The sequence below is a fragment of the Schistocerca serialis genome, chromosome 11 (assembly GCF_023864345.2).
Source record: "Schistocerca serialis cubense isolate TAMUIC-IGC-003099 chromosome 11, iqSchSeri2.2, whole genome shotgun sequence".
In the NCBI taxonomy this organism is placed as follows: Eukaryota; Metazoa; Arthropoda; class Insecta; order Orthoptera; family Acrididae; genus Schistocerca; species Schistocerca serialis.
Window position 1 is genome coordinate 105717183 of NC_064648.1, and position 15867 is coordinate 105733049.

At 44.1% G+C, this 15867-nt stretch overlaps 1 protein-coding gene across 1 annotated transcript in view; it reads right to left on the reverse strand.

Moving 5' to 3' along the window:
• LOC126426495 (protein roadkill-like) overlaps positions 1-12681 on the reverse strand; it is a 49285-nt gene extending 36604 nt beyond the window's left edge. Inside the window, exon 1 of the mRNA XM_050088404.1 lies at positions 12582-12681. Within this exon, the coding sequence (XP_049944361.1) occupies positions 12582-12681 (100 nt within the window). The remainder of the gene's footprint in view (positions 1-12581) is intronic.
• Positions 12682-15867: the final 3186 nt, after the last annotated feature.

Genomic DNA, 15867 nt, shown 5'->3' on the forward strand with positions numbered 1-15867 from the left:
TCACGGACATGTAACAAATTCGACAAAGGTCTCTTCGGTTTCTTGTAACAATAAAATGGATCATTTACCTAAAAAAATTTTATCTCAACAATTAAAACATCTGTTCATATTCCGCTCGGCTCCATCCTGTCACGGTCGCCATTGAATAGTGGCAGAATAGGGTGGCGGGCAAAAACTATAATGTATAAAGGGAACTGATTAATAATTGCTGCTTGAATAATTAAAAGAAGTTGGAAAGTATAGTTGAAACAAATTGGAAGGTACATATATCTTAAGTTAACTTTAACTGGCACTAATATTAACAGACATTCAATATTCAATGCTCTTAAGATCAACATTCATCATTTACATTTTCGTACTTCTCGTCCTCGCCATTGTGCATAGAGCTGGTTATGACAATGCTGTTTCCGGATCGTCCCTTCTCTGCTCACAAAAATTGCTCTTGTCTGCTTCGATCTTCTTGATGCGGGATTCTCAGCGCAGGCGAAATGATGAATAGGTGGATTTATTAATGTAAGTCGTCATATGAAAACCAAGCCTCCATAATAACTTTTATAAAACTTCCTCAAAGCAGAGTTAGAATAAAAATTTCTGATCAATACTAACATGGTGGAACTCGTCATACGTCCCCCCACTACCACTTATAGAAACAGGTGCAGAGACAGAAATTAATCAATTCAAGAGTGTATATCTTCTTGTTTTGTTTTGTATCCCAACATTTTTGGGACCGATGACCGTAGCAGTCTGGTCCCTTTAATCCCCCAAGCCAACCGACAAACCAAACCAACATTATCGGGGGTACAAAAATAACTTATTATTTTACCATTGGTTAAGTTATAGCCCACATGCATAAAAAGAAAAGAACAAAAAAAGGAGTAATATGATCCATTACACGATTCAGAAATGAGTGGGAGAGGGACTCTGTCTATGCTGGAGAGGAAGGATCTCATGAAATTGAAGTCAATGTCAATTATATAGCAGGGGATATACTGCTTATTTGTAAAGTTCAATTCGCAGTGGTTGAATGTTCTTTTATTTGGCGGGGAAAGATCATCAATCTCTGCTGTTTTGGGAAATGGAGGTAAAATACATCGAAAAGAACTAATCGAACCGATATCTTTTTTCGGATCCTGCAGTATATGATTCACTGCATATAATTACACTGTTAAAAACCTCCCGATCCCGTCTTCACATTGACCGCAGGGTAGACACAGCAGCCACTTTGTGTATTCCTGTGCGTGCAGGTCGGCAGAGAAGCCACACGACAGCCACTCGGGCTCAGGACATTGTCGGCTGGCTCACCGCCAAACGCCTCACACACTTCCTAATGTACACACAGTACCGGCCCATGTGGTGTACAGGCCCGAAGTCGCGCTATTGCCTCAGCAAAGTCTCAGCTGATGGTAACCTTTTCATTTTGATACCTGAGAAATTCCTGTCGAAACACATGCTCTCTCTCTCTCTCTCTCTCTCTGTCTCAAGTAGTCACTGGCGTTTTGTGCATGCATGAACGAACCTGCTGAAAGCTGCCAACCATGCTATCGCTGAATTCTGCAATGCAATTGGTTCCCACCAAGTTAGTGCCAGTGTCTCAGATCGTGCGCATGCTACCAGTTTTTATTTGGAAATATGAAGCATGGCGATAATAACAGCAGCAAAGCCAGTGGCGGCAAACGCCCGACGCAGAGAGAATTAGCTGGTAATTTAATATTCAAATCGGCAATCGCAACTTCTTTTTCCACTAAGAGCTTTATAGTGGCGACATTAAATGAACTTCGTCTTATTTTTTCAGCATATGTCTGCCAAATTGTGGATGAAATGAATGCTGAGATGCTGTAATGTGTTGCTGTTTGTGAAACATTTGAACGTATATGTAATATGGTGCATATTCGTTCTTGTTGTTGTAGATTATTTTGTGGTACAAGAAGAGGAACAGGTATGTGTCAAGGACAAGCAGCAGCCATCGCAAATCTTGTGTAAGTACATTTAAGAAAAATAATTATTATGTGGTTTTAGGTATCAGTGAGATGGAAAGATGGCTGTTTCCCAATTCAGTCGACAACGAAATGCCACAGCGGGGGAGGAGGTGGAGGAAGACCTGAGGGATTCCAAGGAGCCAGAGCGAAATAGGTAACACATACTCACTTTGCTTATAAAGCAGCTGGTGCTGACTGAATGGTGAACTTAATTTTCGCAATCCTTCTCTCTTCTACAGCGGCCACACCTGGCGAATTTCCACATTACATCGTGGCGGGGGTATCTGGGAAGCGAATCTTGCTTCGCCAAAAAGAGGGGGGGGGGATGGGGGGGTGCAATGACGCAGGCTTCACTGGCACGGGTGCCTCTAGTCACCAGGCAGGAAGCCACGGCGGCTGGCGGTCCCACGCTCGCTGCTGCCCGCACACTAGCTCTGCCCCGGCGTCCCCGTTCCACCCTCTCCCTGGCGGGCGTGTCAGGGCTGCAGCAGCAGCAGCCACAGCCAGGCTCCTGGCACTGGCCTCATACTGCGGCGTCTTCTCCCCCACCCCCTGCCTTCTCGTCCTCGGTGGTCTCGCAAGGTACAGCACATTCCCCTCAACACCACATCACAAGCAGGTTTGCATCTAACTGTAGTTATACTATTAGTAACAGCGATGATCCTGCACCTAGTGGCAACTCTGTCTCCAGTCCTTTTAGTGAAGGACATCAGGTCAGTGACACCATATCGGATTGCAGACACCTTTGAGAAGTGAATCTCATTCACTAGACTCGAGAATCTGGCAGGACGGTTCCGCGACCCTGTGAGGGAAATGGAGCTCAACAGTCGTTAATGATCGATGGTATACTGCCACTAAATGCGGTATGGTGCTGTGCATCGAGCTGTCATTCCCCTCCCAAAGTTGCCCTTGGTGTTGAAGAGACAATTCTTCATTACCTTTGGGGGGGATAATGGCGTGATAACGCAGACTGCATTAGCCACCGAGTGGTTTCATGAATCCATCCTGAGAGCTATAATGGCCCAATCTTCCGAGATGAAAGTTGGTGGCTCAGCTAAATCACTCACCCGATTACTACCATACATTTGGACAGCAATACACATGTTCATGATCCGGTAATTGGTGGATCCAGCTATATCAAGCTCCCTAAGGCTACAGCTGATAAGAAGTCATGTATCAGTGCCGAAAATAAAACAGACCAGGCTTGTTTTGCATAGTCAATGCTGGCTTGTGCAAAAAAATTACAGTCATAAGAATATCCACAGTGCTCGTGGCTCCCTAGGTCGGAGGTTCGAGTCCTCCCTCGGGCATGGGTGTGTCTGTTGCCCATAGCGTAAGTTAGGGGCCGATGACGTAAGCAGTTTGGCCCCATAAGATCTTACCACAGTATCTATATATCAACCTTGGCGAGTTGGAATGACTTGCTTAGTTTTGCGATGAACATAGCTGTAGGTCCAAGGCCGTCAGATGTGGCGTCGTACATGCAAAGGAGACAAGGCAAGCACTGTTTATGTACAATTATGTACAAGGGAAAGCCCCCCCCCCCCCTCAGACTTTAATGTTCAAATGTGTGTGAAATCTAATGGGACTTAACTTCTAAGGTCATCAGTCCGTAAGCTAACACACTACTTAACCTAAATTATCCTAAGGGCAAACACACACACCCATGCCCGATGGAGGACTCGAACCTCCGCCAGGATCAGCCGCACAGTCCATTATAGCAGCGCCTCAGACCGCTCGGGTAATCCCGCGCGGCCCTCAGACTTACTGGTAACAGGTCCCAGTGGACAGCAGGTCAAGAGCTGAAGACAGATCAGGCACTAAAACAGAAAGAAAGTGTACTGAACTGTGAAGAGACAAGAAGAAAAATAGAAACAGTGAACGGAAGCGCAATCTGGGAAAGCCAAGGCGTCGTAGTGAATTTATGACGGTGTTACATTCCCAAGCGGGCGAGCTATGTTCGTTTGCTCGTGTCAAGGTTTTTGCCGCTGTTCGCTGTATTCAAGTGTGTGTCTGTGTTTGCAACGCCCGTTTGTAACAGCGATGTGTAAGATAGGGACCTATAACTAAAGTTGATTTTGCATAATTATTCTATTAGCAACCGAAAGGAGGTGACTTTCGAAACGGAACCGCAAACGTGTGATGACAAGGTGACAAGTCAACCGAATGCTCCGCCGGAGAAAACGACTGGTGTGTCACATACGGCGTTTGTGACAGTACGCACGTCGTATGATAGGAATCAGTTATCGGCGAAGCTAATTTGTAGCCTGGTAAGTGAGTGAGATATGCATCCTTGCCCGGTTTAAGTGATGGTGTGAATGTGCATTGATCACTCCTAAGCCAATGATGAAAAAATAATAGTTTGTCTTATAAGCTGCAACAAATAAACCCACAGCTTCACAATCACACAGTTTCTCAGTGCTCAGTCAAAATAGGTGTTCTTATTGTTATTGAAGTTGCGTTCTGTTTTGGACGTTTTGAGTCTTGAGTTCCTCTGTTGTGACATAGTTCACATCTGTTTATTTATTGTTTTCATTTCTGTGAGGCGCCTGTATGATACCTCGCCTGCTCTCACCCTTGATCACATTTACTGGCGACGGTAATGCAGTCTTACCACGTGACTCATACTCTATAGCCAATGCATATTCTGACAATTGCCAATACAGAAAGAGACCAAACATTTCAATGACCAGACGGGCAGTTCATAGTGTTCTGGAAAAAAATTAAAATAAATAGCATGAAAGAGCGTTGAACACGCCTCGTATGTAGCCTTAACCACGACACCGCAGCTGCTGTATTTCGTTCGCTTTTCCAATTCTAATGGCCGGAGCATTCATCTTGCGTTTTTTTCGCAGTTCAGTGCACCTTCTTCCTGATTTCATGCTTCTGTATTGATTTTGACAGGCTGACCGCTGGGCCAGCTTACTAACAAATCTGAGTGGGGTGCGATGGGGAGTTTCTCTTATTAGTATAACCTCTGAGCCGTGTGGGGTGGCCGCGCGCTATGAGGCGCCTGTCACGCACGGTTCGCACTGCTCCCCCCGTCGGAGCTTCGAGTCCTCCCTCGGCCATGGGTGTGTGTGTTGTCCTTAGCGTAAATTAGTTTAAGTTACGTTAAGTAGTGTGTAAAATTAGGGACCTATGACCTCAGCAGTTTGGTCCCATAGGAACTTACCACCACGCCATCACCCTAAAAGCTCTGAACAAAGGTGAAGCCAAAACTAACATTAACATTTAATATCGCTCCTTAGATAGTTTAACAAATTCAGTATTGTTGCTCTTGCTGTGGTCTTCAGTCCAGCGACAGGGTTGATGCAGCTCTCCATACTACTCTATCTTGTGCAAGCGTCTTCATCTCCGAGGAACTACTGCAACCCACAGCCTTCTGAATCTTCTTAGTGTATTCATGTCTTGGTCTCCCTCTACGTTTTTTACCCTCCACGCTGCCCTCAAATACTAAAATCATGATCCCTTCATGGGTCAGAACAAGCCGTACCAACCGATCATGCCTGCTAGTCAATTTATGAAACAAATTCCTCTTCTCTCTATTCAGTATCTCCTCATTAGTTACGTGATCTATCCATCTAATCTTCAGCATTCTTATGTAGCACCATATTTAGGAAGCTTCTATTCTCTACTTGTCAAAACTATTTATCGTCCATGTTTCACTTCCATACATGGCTACACTCCATACAAATACTTTCAGAAAGAACTTCGCGACACTTAATTCTATACTCGATGTTAACAAATTTCTCTTCTTCAGAAACGCTTTCCTTGCCATTGAAAGTCTAGATTTTATATCCTCTCTACTTCGACCATAATCAGTCATTTTGCCTCCATAATAGAAAAACTCATGTACAAGTGCGTCATTTCCTAATCTAATTCCCTCAGCATCACCTGATTTAATTCGACTACATTCCATTATCTTCATTTTGCATTTGTTGTATTCATCTTATATCTTCCTTTCAAGACACTGTCCATTCCGTTCAACTGATCCTCCTGGTGCTTTGCTGTCTCTGACAGAATTACAATGTCATCGGCAAACCTCAAAGTTTTTATTTCTTCTCCATGGATTTTAATTCCTACTCCTAATTTCGCTTTGGTTTCCTTTACTGCTTACTCACTATACAGACTAAATAACGTAACATTCGATGTAAATGTAAATGTCGTGTGACGAGGGCCTCGCGTCAGGTAGACGGTTCGCCGGGTGCAGGTCTTTCGAGCTGACGCCACTTCGGCGACCTGCGCGTCGATGGAGATGAAATGATGATGATTACGACAACACAACACCCAGTCCCCGAGCGGAGAAAAATCTCCAACCCCGCCTGGGAATCGAACCCGAGCCCTTAGGACTGACATTCTGTCGTGAAATCACTCAGCTACTGGGGGCGAATATAACATACGATAAAATAACATTCGATATTATACAATAGATTTCGATAAATGCTGTTGTTTTCTTCATTATTCTTTGCAAAAATAGTAACTAAGCTGCTGAATTTCTTCTCCGTGTATACAACGAATAAATAGCTTAAGCAAAACTTAGAAGGTTTTTGCTGTGCTTAGAGGAGTGTCAAATCTAATACAGAATAACTTGACTACGTCTGTTTCAAAGACCCTCGCGCAAAAACTACGAAAAGGGATACATGAACCGAATTTAGTCTTAGTTTTTCGTGTACGTCTTCGCAATCCTTCACTAGGTCACAGCTCTTGCTAAAGCCGAACAAAGATTTTTTTTTAAGCACTGAACATTGTCAGAGCTACGACGGAGCTGCAGTTATTGTCGGCCATTTGTGTGGACAAGTTTTCTAATGCAATGTTGGGTCACCGTTTCGCTGATCAGCTGAATTCAGTGCTATTGCTAGTCTTGTCAGATGTAAATGCAGTAATAGTTTCCTCACTTTAAATGGCCTTGTTACTTTCATTCCACCTGAACCCAATTCACTTGAACTCTAGAGGAGAAATTAAACAAACGACAGCCTTGAGAATCAGCTGCGTGGTGAAGTTCGGCATATCGTTTGGAGGAATCCTCATATCCCAGTCAGATGGTTTCACTTTTCAACGACAATATATCTCCAGATAAGTGGGACGGTAAAGCCTGTACTTCTGTTCATGGATTTGAAATCACGATTCACGATATCAGTTTCCCTCGTTCGACATACTTTCGCAGATATTTTCCCTCTCACTGAAACCGTACCTGATGTATCGTAAGGCAGAGTTTATCACACTGGCAAAAGTGTAACAATTTGTGCTTTCCAAGACGTGTTGAAAACCAAATGTGGGAGAGTGTCTTTCACGCCCAATGTACGGACGTAACAGTAACTATACATCCTAGGCCTGATGCTGCCATAAATCTAGAAGGAAAGTTAATTTTGATCAATGTAAGCAGTATTAACTGAAGCTTGGACAAAATCACTTTAAGATTTCTTTGGACGATTTTTCTGCACTTCGTTTTGTTTTTCCTTTTTTTCGTTCACTGCTGTTTAAGATCACAACCGGTGGTTGCGCATATTTCCGGAGAAATGCTAGAGATTTGTCGGATTTTATTGTCAAATGGACTCCAGACCACTTTGCTGTGTTGTGCAGTGTCTCTGGTCGCACCTCGTCGCACTTTCCAGCTCTGAGCACAAAATGAGCAGCTACTGGTGGCGTAAGCAATGGAGACACTCTCCAAGTGAGAAGTGTGTGCTGCAGTTCGATTTCTTTATGCTGAGGGATTCAGCCTGATTTCATGCGGCCCACGTAACGCAACCGTCACGTGTGATAGCAAAGAGTGGAAGTCATGCGAGATCTTTGAAGCAGGATGTTCTTGATGCAGGCGGTCAGGGAAGGAAGCGAATGACAGCCGACGTCCTTGGTCACTGGTTGGATAAGGCGATTCGACAAAATCGACCTTAGGGGGCAGTCCAGAACAAGAGAAGGGGAACCCTGCCGTTGGGCCGTGCCCCTCTTTACGACGATGCTCTGCAGCACACTGCAGCTGCTACAAAGACGCTCGTGCAGAGTCTGAGATAGGAAGTGCTTGATCTCTCACCATAACGGCCCCGATTTTTCTGTTTCACTGACGGCAGTGTTGGGGCTGTGTCGGATGCCTCCCTGAAGTCAAGGAAAACGCCACCAACCTGGCCACCGGTGTATACACCGTCTTGGGCCTTACAGAAGAACACTGCAAGCTATCGCAAGATGTATATTTGCAGAATCCATGTTGATTTTTACACAGCAGGCTTATGTGAGTGTAACACCTGTATAATTCTTGGTTGATGTCAACGATATAGGCGTTTTATTATGTGCATTTCTCCTATAACCAGTAAGTTTCCTTTGATTTACGTCTACGGTCACAAACATTTTGTTAACAGATTCCCGGTTTCGGTCTATAATGAGCATCATTAGATCTGTTTACAAAAACAAAGTGTCCTATAATCCTTACTGGAAATAAAAATGACCTGCGCCTCTTTGCAGTCGCTAGCTACTCTCGGTTGCTCCAGGGACCTACGATAAACAGGTCGCTCTTGTTCAGGTGTCTGCGATGTTCTTCAGCTTCCTGATATTGGAATTTTCAACCGGACACCACTGACAGTATGAATACTCTTTTGCTCCGTGTTATCTTCAATAGATAACAAGAGGTAAGATAACGTTGAGATTACCGGTTCTGATTCAATGAACAAAATTCGAATGTAAGGGCGGAGAAGAGCAGATCTAAAACCAGAACATGAACACATGTAGAACATCATCCACAAACCCTATCAATGACGACGTCGTTTAAAATAATCAAGGCCTCATAAAACTCGTTAATTCACATGACTAAAATAATCAAGGCCTCATAAAACTCGTTAATTCACATGACTATGAACGACCTAACGTGAAAATTCTCAACATATACTTCGCTCACCTGAGGACGGCGCGATGAGAAAAGTACAGGCCTGGATTTAGGGGGGAGGAGGGGGGGGGGGGAGGGCAGACAAGAGTTTCCGCCCAGAGCGGCAATTTCACGGGGTGGCACGTTCATATTCTTGAAGAATAAAACCCTGTTTCACATGTCGCATTAGCATCCATTGCATGTGTCTATCAATAATTCATATGATTTTGCTATCCTTATCAGTGGCTTTGTGACCATTTTTGAACACATTCTAAGTTGATTTTCGAAAGAATCACAAGTTGTTTTCGCATGTATACATAGTATAAGTGATATCTCTACCAGGGACTTCCCTCTCGTCTGGAAACAAAAACAGAGGAACGTGCTATACGAGCTGAGCTGAATAACCCGAACGGATGAATACTACCAAAGTGGAGTGCGAATTATCAGCGTTGTTATTTTATTAGTGAAATCCGTAAATTGAGACAGTCAGAGTGTAAATAACTGGTAAGACAGATTACATATTATCTTCTGTGCGTATCCAACAAAAGTAAATTTTGCCAGAAAATTTTTGCCAGATCGCTATATTACCAGTTGTACTCTCTCCGGTTAGCAGTCTCATTAAGTTCTCTTCACGGTAGAGAGCAGAAAACGCGTCCTATGAACACGTAATGACGCCTGAACGGAGAATAAACGCAGGATAACTGAACCTGTGGTGCTGGCAGCGGTACTGAAATTAAACAGAGAATAAGTTTTCACAATGGCAGGAATAGTTACAGAATTCGTGATGAAAAGATTCTTTGTGAGAACGAGAAAGCAGAAGAAACGGGGACACCACACAAATTATATGGAAGAATATGACGATTCGAAATTAATATAAAAGCTTTGGTACAACTACTTTTCGATCTCATGCTTGAGAAAGTGTAGCGTATGAACGAAACGTGATACTTGTTCTTAATATAACACTTTCTGCTTCTAGTAGGCGTAATAGGCTCTCAACATTCTGCGTGGTGTTTGTTTATTCTATATCGTGTCTCCCTACCACTTTCACGCAACGACGCTCTGAGCGTGTTTTTTTAATGTTGGTAGGTTAGTTTTGGGGAAACAGACCAAACAGCGAGGTCATCGGTCTCATCGGATTAGGGAAGGAAGTCGGCCGTGCCCCTTAAGAGGAACCATCCCGGCATTTGCCTCGAGCGATTTAGGGAAATCACGGAAAACCTAAATCAGGATGGCCGGACGCGGGATTGAACCGTCGTCCTCCCGAATGCGAGTCCAGTGTGCTAACCACTGGGCCACCGCGCTCGGTGTTTTTTTAGGGAATTGACTAGTTTGAACCTGGGACCTGTTGCTGGTAAGGAGACGCCAGACCACACATGACATGTAGAGCTCAGAAGAGTTCAGTGAGACTAGCGATGATATAACCAAATACTTAATGATTTCAGCGTCAGCTCCACTGCACTCCCTGTAAAAGAATCTTAATACTAACTAAATCTAGTCGAAGGGGTTCAAGGCTTTCCTATTTTTAGTTAGCTGGTAAAAGAACGTCGAAAAAGCAGTTAAGTTTACCATTGGAAATTTTATTCTACTCACAAAACATTGTTTATAAATTGCACTACTGATAAAAGGAAATGTTTTAATACAGGATGGTAAAAACCAACTGCGTTCAACAAAAATGTGAACGAATATTCCCTGAATGGGTTTCCAAGTTCTACAATGGATCGAAGGATGACCTATGCCATATCACATCTATAATCTAGGTTTAAATTAAGTTTCACAAAAGAGAAAACTATCAAAATGGTCTACAGTGACCCTCAATTATCTTTAATTACTTATCGAACTTGTCGTAAATTACAGTGGATTCTCAATAACTATATAACAGAAAAATTATCGCGTTTCAGATTTTTACTTCAAGTGGCAAATGTGAACACCATGAGCTTTAATTGACGATCGAAACAAGTATTACGTAAAAAGGGGATGTAACAGATGAGACTTCTGCAGTTCTGAGTGAAGCCTTATGCGCTCAAAAATGCGGCATCGCGTGCGTTCATTACCTTGTCGGTGTTTGTCAGGGGGCGGCGGCCAGCACAGTTCTGCTCACCTCGCCGTCTCCGAAGCAACTCTCGTCCTAACTTCTCCTTACTACAATTTACCGAAGTTGGTTTAAAAAAAACTGTCTGGCTGTATTTTCATCTGACCAATCAGGGTCTCAATGTTAAGCTTAAGCTCCGCCTACAAAAATTCTGTCCATCCAATGAGAAACGTTATACTTTTCGTGGTGGGGCAATGTTTTTAAAGTTTGCAACGTAACAGAGACGCAAAAAAGTCTCACGCTAAAACTTGCAGCTGGTGTGGTCCTTTTAGCTTTATCGTAAGATCTATACTGTTCATCTGGAGGGCTCTATCTTTTAACATGGGCTGGGGGGGGTGGTCCTAACGTAACAGAGACGCGAAAAACTCTCACGCTAAAACTTGCGTGTGGTGTAGCCCTTTTTGTGTTATCGTAAGATGCATACTGTTCTTCTGGAGGGCTCTAGCTTTCAACATGGGCTGGGGGGTGGTCCTATCGTAACACAGACGCGAAAAAGTCTCACGCTAAAAACTTGCGGGTGGTGTGGTCCTAACGGTTAGCTGGCGACGTGGGTGTCCGTCCCTTATCGTAGGGCCTTCCAGCTTAACACGGTTCTGCTCTCGGCCTCTGTTCTCGTTTCTCCTCTCAGAACTGCGTCTGTCCCACGGTGGGAAGGTATGACATGCATTTAGGCATTCTTGTGTTAGTCTGTGGTATTTCATTTGCTCACTCGTTACTCGTATTACTTTGGTTCATTTAATGTCACAATTTATTCGGAGCTATGTGAAATAGTACTGGATTTGCTTATCATTTCAGGGTTTTCATGGAAAGTGTTGAATTTTCCTGACACCTTACAAGGCATTTGATATTGATACTTCGTGAATTATGCTCTGCCATGTTACTTACGTAAATGAGGTAAATAAAAATGATCATTTGTGCCAACACAGTCTTCCTTATTTAGTGTGTGTTTTCAATTGCAGCAATATTGGGAAGGCCAGTTCAAATTATCTAGCAGACACTGGCAAAGTAGACATAATGAAATCGAAAAACCACACCAGTCTTGGATACTACGCGTTTTAACAGCTTTTACAGTATTAGAAGACGACCTCTTGATTTTAGATATAGGAGACCGTTTGGCGGACTTTGATGAGGTAATTGATTCTTTCACAGGAATGAAACCACAGCATGTAAATCTGTAGCATGATTAGAAACAAAAATGCTGGGACCTAAGGATTGAACAAATGTGTATTGTTTTGATGGTCTCTTGTTTTTACTGTTTTTTTCCTTCTTCTTTAGGAGGGGGCAGGATGTGGAACCGAATGACTAGAAGCAAGAAAGGCACTAGAGGACATTTTGTTTTCCACTGTCCTGAATATACGTTGATGGCTTCCACTGCAAAATATACACAATCGAATTCCACAGAGCAAAATACAGTGACGTGTGATAGATGAATGCTTTGTGAAGAAGCGTGGCACTCCAGTTTGGGATACTTAAGACCGAATAACTTGTCTTACATATCCTCGAACATATATATTTTATACATCAAACCCTCGAGAAAGATGCGCAGTACAAAATGCACGCATGTTTGAATAATCTAACCTTCTTTAAATTTTTTACTTCATATCACAAACACTCGAGGTGGTGGGGGGGAGGATGGGTTCCACTACGATCCTGCCTCGCTCGCCATGTTGCAACTCTGGGAACTGAAGCAGCCTCTCGAGTGCACCGCGCTCTGTCGGTATGACGTAGGGAGCCGCCGACTTAGCCAAGGCGAGGCGCCGCATATCGCATGTGAACCAGTGACCTCGACCGCCAGCAGTCTTTTCTGAGAAGTAATTATCACCATTGTAGCTGAGCAACAGACAAACTGCGAAGAAGGGCGCTGCACATGAGGAAAAAGACGTAAAGGCAGTCTCTCAAAAATGGCTCTGAGCACTATGGGACTTAACATCTTAGGTCATCAGTCCCCTAGAACTTAGAACTACTTAAACCTAACTAACCTAAGGACATCACACACTTCCATGCCCTAGGCAGGATTCGAACCAGTGACCGTTGCAGTCCCGCGGTGACGGACTGCACCGCTAGAACTGCACGACCACCGCGGCCGGCAAAGGCACTCTCTGTCTGCACATTTTATGATATGTTTAATATACAGGTTCACGTCAGATTATATCGCCGTTTTCATTATACAGGGTGTATGAAAAAGAATCATCCGATTTGGCACGTCTACATTTTTGAAACTAACAAAGATATAGGAGGTTGGTCCATTAAGTAATACCCCACATATTTTCCTCAGAACGTATATATTGTTAAGACTCAGAATTTTGTGACAATATACATCAACATGTCTTGTTCATGTCCTATTTTTCTATGTAGTCTCCATCACGCTCTTTGGCTGTACCCCAATGTTGTGGAAGAGCATGTACTCCCCGCTGGTAGAAGCTCTTGAATGCGGGCGTAGCCATGTTTTCACTGCATAACTGGACCTTTCGTCATCACAAGTGTTCCCCGTAGAGAATCTTCAAGCGGCCCAAAGAGATGGAAGTGGGGGGGGGGGGGGGGGGGGGAGGTCTGGACGGTAGGATGGATGCCGCAATGATGTACAACCCAGTTTGGCGATGTGTTCCCGGGTACTCATACTTACGTGCGGGCGTGCATTATCGTGTTGGATCAAGATTTCTGCTGGTTTCTTGTCCGATCGGACATGTCAAAAACGGTTCTTGAGTTTACTCGGAGTCTTCACGTATGCCAATGAATTTATGGTTGACTCGTTGAGTCCCATGGCACCACATCTACCAGAATGACGCCATCACAATCCCAGAATACTGTCGTCATGACTCTTCCGGCAGAGGGGGTTGTAATGAATTTCTTCTTTTGTGGTGAATGAGGATGATGCCACTCCATCGACGGCCTTTTTGTTTCCGGCACAAAGTGGCGCACCCAGCGTTCGTCACCGGTAACGATCCGTGACAGAAAGGTCCCTCTGTGAGTCTCAAGACTCCAGATGAAATGGCTTTTCTTTGAAAGTTGCCGTCCGCTGTGAGCATTCGTGCAACCAGTCGTGAGCACCCCTTTGCATATCCGAGAGTCTCGATCATTGCAGACGCATTTCCACTTCTGACCGACAACTGTAGAGCTCATTATCGATTTGTGTTGCGCCAGTCGGCACGAATAATGGCTTCCGCACGGCTCAGAATGTCTGGAGCAGTGGCTGTGACAGGACGTACCGAGCGTGGCTGATCACGGAGTTCTCTTTCTGGATTTCCTGAGGCGGTAACTTTCTTCTCGCATCGACCAACTGTACGCCTATCAACTGCAACATCGCCATACACGGTATACAAACGTTTATGGATATCCACCACGGCTCGTTTTTCTGCACACAAGAATTCAATAACAGCACGCTGCTTGTAACGTGAGTCGTATGTAGATGCCATTTTGACGCTGTACTACGGATTTGCCATCTGCCAGAACGGTTCGAAACTTCACCGGGCACAAAAAAAACATAAAATGTGAAGCATCAACAGGGACATTTGTCTTTGTACATTAACGGACTTTTCAAAATAATGTGGGGCATTACTCACTTAATGACCCTAGTACAATGAATTATCTTTTATCATTCAAGAAATCAAATGGCTCTGAGCACTATGGGACTTAAGTGCTGTGGTCATCAGTCCCCTAGAACTTAGAACTACTTAAACCCAACTAACCTAAGGACATCACACACATCCATGCCCTAGGCAGGATTCGAACCTGCGACCGTAGCGCTTTTATCATTAATGGGAAACTCAAAAAGGTTTTTTCATACCTTTTCGTAGGTGTTAAATATGCTTCCCTTGACATGAATGGCAAATGTCAATCCGATATTCAAACTGTTCCTCACTATAGCTAGCATGTCCTGAGTTACAGCCTCCACAGCTGCTGTTATGCGATGTCTCAGTTCACTCATTGTTGTTGGTAATGGAGGCAAATAAACAGAGTCTTTTATAAACCCCCATAAGAAATAATCACTTACAGTAAGGACCGTAGACCTGGAAGCCAGTAATGTAAGGGAGAATCATTTGGTCCATTGCGATCGATCCATCGTTCAGTAATCCTTTGATTTAAAAATTCCCGCACTTCCAATTGCAAGTGTGGCGGCGCCCCATCCTGTTGGTAAATGAAGTCGTTCGAATCAGTCTCCAACTGTGGGATAGGAACGTTCACAAGCATATGGAGAAATGTACTTCCTGGAACAGAGTTCTCGGAAAAGAAACACGGACTGTACACCTTTTTGTGTGAAACTGCACAAAACACATTCAATTTTGGAGAATCCCTTTCATGTTGTACAACTTCATATGGTTCTTCCGTACCCCATACTCTCGCAGCATTACGGTCCACCTCTGCATTAAGTGGAATGTTGCCTCGTCACTTAACACTAAGGGTGGGAGAAAACTGTCACCCTCCATCTGGCTGAGAAGAAATGACAGAACTCCACACGTTGCTGCCTGTCACCTTCACGAAGGGCTTGCATTAGCTGAATTTTGTATTGCATCGAGCACACACGTCGACGCAACACACACCAGACGGAAATCGGGGGCATGTTGAGTTGTCGAGCTGCATGGCGAACGGATTTCTGCGGACTCCTTGTGAAACTATGGCGGATGCTTTCGTCGTCTGTGTCACACACTCGGGCACGGCCCGGCGATTCGCCTTTACACAAACAACCTGTTTCTCGCAATAGTTCGTGCCATCGTCTAATGCCCTGTGCTGCTGGAGCATCCACACCATACCGAGTACGGTGAACAGCTATTACCGTCCCGCACTGCACAAAACGTACAACACAAAACGCTCTCTGTTGTCTTTACTAGTACTGAAGAGGGCGTACATGACTGCTGCCTCGCGGGAACCATGTAAAACTTGAGTGTTTTCTCTTTCCATCGGTACATTATTCACGCACATATCTCAAGTAACAGAATAGGTGCATTTTTATC